Genomic DNA, 11,876 nt, shown 5'->3' on the forward strand with positions numbered 1-11,876 from the left:
ATGAGAATGATCTCCAAAACCCTTGATTCCTGGACCCATAAGGAAAACAGTATTGTATGAGATGCCAATTTAGTGCGCAGACATCATCCTGGAGACTCTTGTCCTAGCACTGAGAGCTAGCGCCAAGAGTTTGTTGTTAAGATATTTCTATAATGACAACAACATCTCAAAGGCCAATCCATCATTCAAACAACCAAAACTCTACAGAATGGTAGCGGACTGAGAAAAAATAAAGACGACACTCTCTTGCTCCATTGCTTAAGCAAACGTCCTAGAATTATGTCATGCCACCATTTATTTACAGCAGTTAACTTAGAAATAGTTTGGATAACTATTTTAGTAATAAACTAATCTGTGTAATAATTTTGAGGACATTTTTTTTCAGGTTAAGTATTTTTTTGGGGCATTCTACATAAATCATTTTGCATCAAACCTTTCATAATGTACATTTATGGTTATCTACTACCTTAAGAATTTCACAGAATTTTAAAACTATTTCTTACAGTCAACTTTCCGTGCAAGTTTTGATACTGGGTACATTCTTAGTTTGTTGAGTGAAAAATAATATGTCTAGTGGCAGCCCTCATAACTTTATATTGATACTTTTTTCCCCCTAAACATTGTACCATTTTTAATAGAAAGGGCACGCGATAAGGAGTTCTTTTCACATTTTATGCTTAGGAATTCTCTCTGGCATGGGTCTTCTCATGTATTCTAAGGGAACCACAACGTGTGAAGGCCTTCCCACACTGCTTACATATGTAGGGCTTCTCACCAGTGTGAATTTGCTCATGTCTCTGACAATCCCCCAAAGCAGGAAAGGCTTTCCCACATTGCTTGCATGCATAGGGTCTTTCTCCACTGTGAATCCTTTCGTGGCGTCGAAGGGAGCTATAGCCACTGAAGGCTTTCCCACATTCCTTACAGTCATAGGGTTTTTCTCTAGTGTGAATCCGTTCATGGCGCTGAAGAGAACTCTGTATAGTGAAGGCTTTACCACATTCCTTACATCTATAGGGCTTCTCTCCAGTGTGAATTCGTTCATGTATTCGAAAGGTACCAGAAGAGATGAAACCTTTCCCACACTGTTCACAAACATAGGGTTTCTCACCACTGTGAATTCTTTCATGATTTCGAAGGGAAGTCCGAGTAGTGACAGCTTTATTACACAGGTTACAAACATAGAGCTTCTCTCCAGTGTGAGTCCGTTCGTGCACTCGGCAGGTACTTGAAGAAATGAAACATTTGCCACAGTATTTGCATACATAGGGTTTCTCTCCACTGTGAATTCTCTCATGGCGTGGAAGTGAACTTTGACCAGTGAAAGCTTTCCCACAGTACTTACATACAAAGGGTTTTTCTCCACTGTGAATCCTGTCATGACGTCGGAGGGAGCCACGACTAGGGAAGGCTTTCCCACAGTGGCTACATATGTAGGGTTTCTCCCCAGTATGAGTTCTTTCATGTCTTCGAACCTTACTGGAAGAAGAAAAGGCTTTCCCGCACTGTTGACATTTATACGGTTTCTCTATGCTGTGAGGATTTTCATGCTTCAGATAGCATTCAGGGTACATGAAGGCTTTCCCACATGCCCTAAATTTATAGAGACTGTCTTCATACGTCTCATAATCATATGGTTTATGCCCCGGTTGAACAGGAATATGCATATTTAGGGGTGGGAGACCAATAAGTATGTTTTCACATAAATTACTTCCACACAGTTTTACTCCATGAGGGGTTTTCTTCACAACAGTATCTGGAAACTCGCTGAAGATTTCTTCACATTGTCTACCTTCATTGGGCTTATATAATAATTCCACCAGTCCACTTCTGTAAAAAGTAGAAGGCACAGGACTCAGATTTCATTTGTAAGTTACCAGTCAGGACAATTGTTCACATTCACATGGCTAGACTTCTTTAACATGAATGTGGTATATGTTCCACAGGATTTCTAGAGAACATGTTATGTGCAGGTACTGGTATTCATACAGATGTTAACACTTTTACCAAGTAAAATATTCTGCACTTTTACCAAGTAAAATACTGCATGAATGCCCATGCCATTATGTTTTTGCATTTATTACTTGTTTATTTTTCATCACTCATTTGTTCTAGAGACTCTTGCTTCTTGATGTGATGCTGAAGCTGGCCTTGTACCACCTACCACCTACTGCTAGGAATGTACCACCTACCACCTACTGCTAGGACTGTACCACCTACCACCTACTGCTAGGACTGTACCACCTACCACCTACTGCTAGGACTGTACCACCTACTGCTAGGACTGTACCACCTACCACCTACTGCTAGGACTGTACCACCTACCACCTACTGCTAGGACTGTACCACCTACCACCTACTGCTAGGACTGTACCACCTACCACCTACTGCTAGGACTGTACCACCTACCACCTACTGCTAGGACTGTACCACCTACTGCTAGGACTGTACCACCTACCACCTACTGCTAGGACTGTACCACCTACCACCTACTGCTAGGACTGTACCACCTACCACCTACTGCTAGGACTGTACCACCTACCACCTACTGCTAGGACCGTACCATCTACCACCTACTGCTAGGACTGTACCACCTACCACCTACTGCTAGGACTGTACCGCCTACCATCGACTGCTAGGATTGTACCACCTACCACCTACTGCAGGACAGTACCACCTACCACCTACTGCTAGGGCTGTACCACCTACCACCTACTGCTAGGATTGTAATTAGTCAGGACTGAAGGTGCCTCTCTACGACATATATTCTCTAAACAAAATGCTTCTATAAAAATGCTTTCAGATTTTAAAATATTTGCATGTATTCAGGATATTTTGAAGATGAAAACCAGTGGAAAAAAGGAATTCCTTCAAGCTTTTAAATTATTATTACTGGGTAAGTAGAGGAGACTGTATAAAGGTCTTTAAAGGAAAACTGTGGAGTCAATATTCTCTTCATTAAAAATACATATATATTGCCCATATGCAAAGCCTGAAGACAATGCCATTCATTTTGTACTCTTCCTCTCCACTCTCACTCTCCACGGTACCCTCTGGAGACAGGGTTTGACTGAATCTGGAACTCCTGCTGCCTTCCTCACCCTCCCAGCTTGGCTGACAGCAGAAAGCCCTAGGAACAGTTCAATCTCCACTTTAAAAAAAAAAAAAAAAAATGAGTGCTGGGGAGCACTGAACTCAAGTATTAATGCTCACACAGCCCATATCATTTTTTGTTTGTTTTCTTTCCGGGCCACTGTTTTCTTTTTTAAAATTTATTTATTTCCTTTATGTACTTGTGCCCACTTCTGGCCCCCTCCTCTTACAGTCCCTCCTCCTAGCTCCTTCCCCTTCTCCTCTGAGAGGGCAGAGGACCCCCTGAGGACCCCCTGGGTAGCCCCTGGCCCTGGCACTTCAGGTCTCTGCATAGCCCATTTCATTTTAAGATAATTTTGTACATGAAACAAATTTTATGTATACTTGATGATTAGAAAATCTACTGTATCATCTTGTTAGTATATTATGTCACCAAATCTCTATGCATTTTAATGAAATTATTTGAGATAAATTATTTTTTATTTTTTAAATTTCTACATTCTTAAAATATGTCCTTTTTATTTATGTGTATAGGTGTTTGCTTGGTTGAATGTGTGTGCAACACCGGCATGCAGTGCCCGAGGAGGTCAGAAGAGGGAGTCCAGATGGGGGGGCTGGGAATCTAATACTGGTCTGAGAGAACAACATTATTCACTACTGAGCCATCTATCTACTGCCCATTCCCAAATTCTTAAGCAACTGTCCTCCTATTTGGTGGGGACAAATTACCTTAGGTTTCTCCTAGAATCTTCATCATCATCTTTACTCCTCTGGCCTTCCTCAATTTGTCCTAAAATGCAGAGCCAGAAAAATTATTATGAGATCTATCTACATTGACTTCTGTAAGTTCATAATATAACATGTATATGCCTGGAATATTCACATTTACCCTTTATATTCTAAATCAATGAACAGCCTCGGCAAACGAGACAGCTCTCTCATTGTTAAGCAAGAGAATAACCTTATCCTTACCTATAGCAATTAGGTTTTTGAAGGTTTCCTGCATCACATCTGTATAGAGTTGTTTCTGGGAAGGATCCAGCAAATCCCATTCCTCCAAGGTGAAGTTCACAGCCACATCCTCAAAAGTTAGACAGTCCTAAAACATGTCGCATCAGGAAGAATGAGTGTCACAGCACTGTGATGCAGATGCATTCTCCAAGAAGTCCACAGGTCTGCGTTCCCAAAGGTCCTGACGCCCTCATTCACCATGAATAACCCTACCTTTCACACAGCGATCCTGGCACAGGATTGGAACTCTTTGTTAAAGAAATAACAGAACAGGAATACCAATTATGCTGCTTGCAATCCAGCAAGACTTTGGGTTTCTGGGGGCTTTTGTTGTTGTTGTTTTATGTTTTGGTTTCACTGTTTTGTTTTCTTTGGCACTCGTGCTAACAGCTCTCAGGACAGTCCTGCTGCTTAGTGCACACACAGCTAACACCAGCTATCCTGAGTCCACATATTCTGAGAAATGACTGAATCCGAAGTTTGATTTTTTTTTTTTGCTGGTGTCTATGTATTGCTCTTGAGATGGATCTCAACAGACTGATAGCAAGGTGTGGAGATTTACAATGTTCCCATAGAAGTTCTGTACACATTATGTTAGCTGCTTAAATCCTTCTTTCCTCTTAAATGCTTAAAAATTTCCACATGATCACCAGAGGAGACGGTCGATCGATCATTTCCAAACTACCATGTGAGTGAGTCTTTATTGAAATGCTCTGAGAAAAATGATTACTGTTTGTCACAACGCTATAGTTTGATATATGTATTGTGCCTGCACTAAGAGAAAACTTGTGGAAGGTACTGGGTTTCTTATTCAGTAACCACAGGACGTTTGGAGAATAATACTAAACTAATAACAAAGAACCATGAAATGACAGGAATGATGTCACAATTTAGATGCAACACAATGAGTTCACGCTAGGACCCTTCAAACATTATCTTTTTATTCAAGTAACTGTCAACAGAAACCAGGCTGGGACAAAACCCACAGAACAAGGGGAGAAGGTGGTCCCTACACCTTTTTCCCATTAAAGTGGGCCCCCCCTTTCCAAGTAGTGCCCACGCTGCCCTACCCAAGTGGCAGAGCCCCATCTTCCCTGGGTTGGGGTAGTAACCAACCCGCTGCTCCTCAGTCGTGCTTCCCTGAGTGTCTTGAAGGCAGAATGCATGCAGAAGGAAGGATGAACCCTTGGCGCAAGGAGTAGCAGCAATGGTGGGTGTCTACGAATGAACACTGAACAAAACCAACACAACTGTCCAAATGTAGTTTCTGAACAGAAGGAAAAAAAATGGAACCAGAACTTTGGGGGGAAGGGGACAGGGTGGTGCAGAAGAAGTGGGCTAGTTCCTTAGTGCTCCACTGGAGAAATGAAGAGCCCAGAGTAAAACCAGGGAAGTGAGTTAGCACCCCCTCTGCCATAGGTGGAGAGAAGTCAGAGACAGGACCTTACCCTGGAGATCGGTAACTCGCACCTGTCACTTCATTAGGTACTAGGTGAGAGTAAAAGGGTGGGGCTAACATCTGTCCTACATCTTGTAGTCCAAGGTGCTTACCCAAGAATCTAGGTAAAGTGGAACAAAAGTGACTGAGAACCTCACTTGGTGACAGTTTGGTGGGGTACACTGACCACACCTGGTACTTCAAGGTCGGCCAATAGGGCTTGTCAGAATAAGATGGGGCTGGGACCCCTTAAGACCAGGGAATATTTCCAGGACCCTCTACAGCAGTTCTCAACCTGTGGGTCATACATCAGATATTCTACATAATCAAATATTTATATTATGGTTCATAACAGTAGCAAATTTATAGTTATGAAGTAGCAATAAAAATAATTTAAGTTTGGAAGTCACCAAAATATGAGAAATTGTATTAAAGGGTTGCAGTATTAGGAAAGTTAAGAACCACTGTATTATGGGATCTTCCTTTCTGCTGAGTGGAAAGCCACAGACAAAATCTCACAGCAAAAGAATAGTGCATCCCTTGGGTGAACAGCTTTAATTAATCTGGAACTTGGACAAAGCTTAAGAAGGTAGCTACTGTCAAAGTTCATTGAATCCTCAGAGCACCATAGCCAGTGTCCACCCTGAGGAAAAGACTTCTTAGTAGAGTCTTTCTCTAGAGATCAGCCAATCCACTGGGCCCTCAGCTCAGGGCACTGGCATATGTGAACTATGTGGTGCTACATGGAGCAGTTTGGGGTAGTGTCTCTGCCACAAACATCCTGAGAAGTTAATTCTGCATAGACCATGGGTTATTAACAAGGGAGACTGAAGAATGCTGTAATCCTGTCCTCTGTCACATGAAGCAATACCAGATGTATGCTGTTTTTCAAGACACTGGGGACAGACCTAGGGATATACTAGGATTAGGGTTAAAAAAAAAATCCAGCACATAATTAGGTTCTTCAATTGTTCTTCAAGTGTTTCAGCAACCTTTGGGTTTGGATTCGTCCTACCATTTCTTGGCAATAGTCAAAGTAAGTGCAGAGCAACCATTACTTTGATTGGTCTTAGACTCCCTTCTGGGGTAAGTAGACGTATGTTGCATTTCCACAGGAAAAAGTCTCTATACAACAATGGCACAATCCTGTCTGCCATGAGCGATGAGCTTAACACAAAAGTAAAGGCAGCTGTCTTACGTGGAGAACACACACACACACACACACACACACACACACACACACACACACACTCAAACCAGAACACGGTAGTTTGAATCTGAAAAGTCAACAATACAGTCATATGTTTGAACCCTTGGTCCCACACCGCTGGCACTGTGGAGAAAGGCTGTCAAGCCTAGAGGAAGGCCTTGTGGTGTGATAGTTGGTTGCACATCTTGCAGCTTGTCTGCTTCCTGAGGGCAGAAAGTGACCACCCACCTTTCCTGCCCTGCTGCATTCCTTCCGAATGTAACCCAACAGAAACCCCTCTTCCAAATTTATTTCTTGTCAGGTATTGTCTCACAGGAACAAGAAAAGTAACTCACAATGAGAAAACTGCTGCCCGTGCTAATCCGTGAGCATTAGTGCATGAGGGTTAATGAAGCTCTGCACACAGATGTTATAGTAGATGAAATAAAGTGATCCCTAGAAAGCAACTACTGATAAAACCACAAGAAGGCACAGAATATATAGAGCTGCATATAGCAAAACCTGCAATAGTATGGAGTAAATGACCCAAACAGGAGAGACAAAGCACCGATTTCACTGACCTATTCTCGTATTTCATGAAAATGGTATCTATCAATCACCTACACTCTCTTCCAAGGTATAGGGAGAAACAGAGGCAACAATTACTGACCCGTGCCTTGAGTCTCATCCTGCGATGACAGCGGATGACATTACAAGGACTGCAAATCAGATACACATCGTTCTGTGAACAAATAACCTTAATTTTATCAGTGAAGAAATGGAGTTATACCCTGAAACTACGTGTTTTAGTTTTAAGACAGGGTTTCTCTGCATAGCCCTGGCTGTCTGAGAACACATGATCTCACTATATGAAACAGGCTTGCTTCACAGAAATCCTCTGCTCCCCAGCTGCTGAGATTGAAAGTGTGTGCCACGAGTGTGTGCCACGACACCCAGCAGTGCTTCCAAGCAGTGGTTATTGTAAATAGGCAGGACTGAGAGATACATAAAAATAACTGTACAATCCATCACCTAAACTAACACACACACACACACACACACACACACACACAAACACACACACACACACACACACACACACACACACGGGGGAGGGGGGATTAATGTTAAGGCTAGGGTGACAAGAGGGATGGCTCAGTGGTTAAGAACATTGTGCTCTTGAAAAGGATTTGGTTCTCAGAACCTACATGGAGGCCTACACTATCCATAACTCCAGTGCCAGAATATCTGATGCTGTTTTTTAGCCACTGTGGGCCTGTCAGATTGTGTTGTGAATTTTGCCAGATACCAAAATAAAATACTCCCTCCAGTGCCTCCACCTCCAAGTATGGAGATCACAGACATATGCTGCCATGTCATTCCCGTGGACCGTGTCTGTGATCACTGCTATCCAAGCCACAGTAAAGCGGTCTCTCTTGAACATGCCATGTCATTCCCGTGGACCGTGTCTGTGATCACTGCTATCCCAGCCACAGTAAAGCGGTCTCTCTTGAACATGCCATGTCATTTCCGTGGACCGTGTCTGTGATCACTGCTATCCCAGCCACAGTAAAGCAGTCTCTCTTGAAAAATAGATACATCCTGACAGTTTTAAGGCTCAGTCTACTCTACCGTCTCACTGCAGACGTCAGCCCAGGGATCTGTACACTCTGTCTGATCACTTCCCCCGTCCTAAGGCGACAGGTTAGCATTCTAAATGTCTAATGAGTACCAGGCTAGCTAGCCCAGAATACATAGTAAGACCCTGTCTCCAGAAAAAATAAATTTAACATTATATAAAGAAAAGAAAAACTGCAAAGGCATTCCTATTGTTCATCAAAGTCAAAGGTCATCTGTGCTAGGCAGAATCTTGGGCATTGACCAACTTTTAAGATTATACCAAAATATACTGTGAAAATGATAAATCCCTTTCTTCAGGTTCTTTTCCCTCAGACTGCCCAAAACAGATATTCTTACAAGGTACAAATTACACTCTGACTATAGCACATGCCTGCTATCTGCCTGGTGGGAAACAGAAGTGGATAACGCTCTACTCAAGCGTGTGATCCCGATAAACAGCAGTCACGAACCGTCTGTCTCACAATATGTTGTATACTTGAGAAACACTTTCTCCCTTACTCTTAGATGATGTTGCTTCCACACATGTCCCTTTAAATCTATGACCAACCCAGAAACAAACTTGATAAATGCCCTTTGGCCACAGGCTGGAGAGATGACTCGGTGGTTAGAGCACTGGCTGCTGTCCTAGAGGAACCGAGTTTGACTCTCAGCACCCACAAGGCGGCTCATAGCCATTTGTAACTCCAATCCTAGAAGGAGTTACAAATTGTCTCTGAGGACACCAGGTTTGCATGTAATGCACATGCACGCACACAGGCAAAACACCCATAAACATAACATAAATAAAATTTCAAAAGAGAAAATAAATCCAAGTGCCCATAAGTCCCAAAGATGTGTGGCTCAACTGGACAATGAAAAACTATTAAGAAAAGTTGTGAACGATTTCTTTCTCCAACCATGCAGCTTCTTCCACACCTGCCATCTCTGAGCCACTCTCAGGAAAAATCAGCATACAATCTTTCCATTATAGTCACCCAAAGACCCGGATGACCTCGGGTCAAATCTCCCCTTTTGCTTTCCTTCTCAACCCAGTAAGAGTTAAGCCCTTTTCCTTACTGGAATGCATGAAGGCCTTAGGAGTTTTGGGCTTATCGCTATTAGAATACTTTTCATAGTCCTCTTCCTCCGATTAGTATGTAATCTTAAAATCATCAATGAACCACCGGGTCAAAGGACAATGCCAATGACGTCAGAGAGAAGCACACCTCTCCTGCTCAAACAGTGCAAACAGTTAGACATAGATTCTAAAGAGTCGGGCAGTGTGAGGACGCGCCTGGACACGTTTCTTTTCCACTCTACACAGCACTAGGCTGCAGCAGCAGCTAGGTGGATACTTCAGATGAGCCTGCTCATGAATTTGAAAGGTTCGCAGGAAAACAACTGCCTCAGAAAACAGACGAGAACCCAACACCACAGCAGCTCCAGTCTGCAGTCCTAACGGTGAAAGGTCCCTCAGGACCCTCTGGCGGGCACCACAACATGAGGGGACCTGGCATAGCGAGGACGGAGCTGCCGACGGAAAACCGGGCGATGGAGCGATGCAGTCCCACTGCTCAGGGAGAAGGATTGAGACGCCCCCTCCCCCCGGGGGGTGGGTCCAGGGTACGCTTCAGATCGTTGACTTACGGGAGGCCCGCCCACCTCACACACCCGGCTCTTTCTCACCATGTCTGTGCCCGGAGCCTCCTGAGGCCTCACCCCAGCTCCTGGGGCCGAAGGTCCCCCTGCTAAGGTGGCTGAGTCCCCAAGACTTCCCCAGCTGACCGGAACGCTGCACAAGTATGGCCGCGCCAGGAAGAAAGATGGCGGGCGAAGGACTTCCGCCCCGCCCACCCATGCTCCTGAACTGACAGTTCCCACATCCTAAACACACCTCTCATACTTGCTTCCTAGGCTTCTAGCAAGTTCTGGCTGACCACAAGAACTAAACGTCTGGACTCTTGCTGAAAACAACACAGCCGTTGGTTGCAGGAAACAGAAAAGTCAAGCAGAACCTTGCACCAGAAGAGTCAAGTGTCTTAGCTGGCTGTGAATCCTGTAATCTACAATATCAATCTGCTAGCCAAAGTGTGCCCATTGGTATAACTGTGGCATAGAAGTTATGATGGTAATGGTTTTCTGATTGTTTTTGAAGCCCTCCCTCCAGAAGGGAACTCAAAAGCCCTTGGGGTGGAGAGTCATAGGTCCTGGTCTGCTGTTCTGCTATGTGGACATGATGTCAAGTTGCCTTATAAATATTTGTTTATACTCATAGACTAATGCTGCTGTCAAGATTAGTGCTGGCCAAGGAAGCTTCAGTGTGCAGTGTGTGATGTTTAATACAGAAATTCAGAAATGGTCCAAGGCCTGAGTATAAGTAACTCTTAAATACTTGCCCATTACCCCATCTAAGGCACGGAGAACCTCATAAAAGAAAAAACAAACAAACAAACGAACAAACAAACAAATACAAGCATTGGAGGATGGGAAGCAATGTTGTGAGTGGGGTTCAGACATGATACAGCTGCTGAGATTTTGAACTCCAAGCAGCTATAGTTACCTGCACAATGGGGCCTCTCAACATTCCATCGTTAGGCCCCATGTTTCCTGAGGAACTATGGGAAGTTACTGCTTTGCTGGAGAAGAGTCACTGTCTTCAGAGATGTAGCCACCGACACACTGGCCATGCATCAGTAAATAACTCTCACCCATGTTCATAATTAAGGTCATAGGGTCACAAATAAACACAAAACAATGGAGGCAGGAGGGGAGAATTAGTTGAGCACCAGGGTTCAGCAGAGGCAGGATGAGGAAAACCAAGTATAAATAGAAAGATCAAAACATATGTCTATTCATACAGTTTTATGTAAAAGTTATTTTAAAATCTGAAAAAAAAGTACTGACAAAAATGTATTGTATAATTTTATGCAAACAATGCTTAAAATCTGTACATTTATTTTTGTTTTGTAAAATAAAGTTGTTAAAAAAGCATATGTCTACAGAATTATGTTTAAATAAAAAGGAAGGAAAAGGTGCAGATGATAGGATCAGTATCTGAAGGAGGTGTCTCAAGATCCGCAGTGGAAGACTAAAACGGTGACAAGTCGGTAGCCTCATGTGCACCACGGTTTTCCCTGTACACATCTATGAGAAACTTTAATCTAGTTACAAGAAGACACCTACAACAACATATAATGGTGAAATCCAACCATAACAGGAGTAATGAGTCAGCGTGTCTCGGTGTCGGTACCCTACACTCACATCTCTTCTTGGGCTGGTGTGAAGTCGCATAGCTGTTATGAGGTGAATGACACGCTAACATAGCTGTATATCCCATGATGTTACTCAGATCACAATTTAAAGAACAATTTACCTCTAGAATATCTCAATGTTTTCTGACACCACTTGTACTGAAGCTGCAGAATCTATACTGCACGTAAGAAGTAGTTTGACCAGAAGATACTGGCCATGCTCAAAGCCCACAAAACCTGGGTCCACTTGTCAAAAACCCTCTGGGAGATGAAG

At 43.3% G+C, this 11,876-nt stretch overlaps 1 protein-coding gene across 1 annotated transcript; it reads right to left on the bottom strand.

Annotated features, from left to right (window-relative positions):
* Nucleotides 1-407: 407 nt before the first annotated feature.
* On the bottom strand, nt 408-10,137 carry LOC308435186 (uncharacterized protein). Its single transcript, XM_080935854.1, has 4 exons — nt 10,038-10,137; nt 4,066-4,192; nt 3,823-3,883; nt 408-1,830 (listed from the first exon to the last, which is right to left on the bottom strand). The coding sequence occupies exons 1-4, from the start codon at nt 10,038-10,040 to the stop codon at nt 678-680; spliced, it is 1,344 nt and encodes a 447-aa protein (XP_080791980.1). The 5' UTR covers nt 10,041-10,137; the 3' UTR covers nt 408-677.
* Nucleotides 10,138-11,876: the final 1,739 nt, after the last annotated feature.

The sequence above is a fragment of the Micromys minutus genome (genome assembly GCF_963924665.1).
Source record: "Micromys minutus genome assembly, chromosome: 22".
Taxonomy (NCBI): Eukaryota; Metazoa; Chordata; class Mammalia; order Rodentia; family Muridae; genus Micromys; species Micromys minutus.

What these genes read in the sequence shown, in the direction of transcription:
- LOC308435186 (XM_080935854.1), bottom strand. An exon ending in CAAAAACCTAATTGCTATAG is followed by an intron (nt 3,884 to 4,065) that starts GTAAGGATAAGG and finishes TCTGCATTTTAG; the next exon opens with GACAAATTGAGGAAGGCCAG. An exon ending in GATTCTAGGAGAAACCTAAG is followed by an intron (nt 1,831 to 3,822) that starts GTAATTTGTCCC and finishes TACTTTTTACAG; the next exon opens with AAGTGGACTGGTGGAATTAT.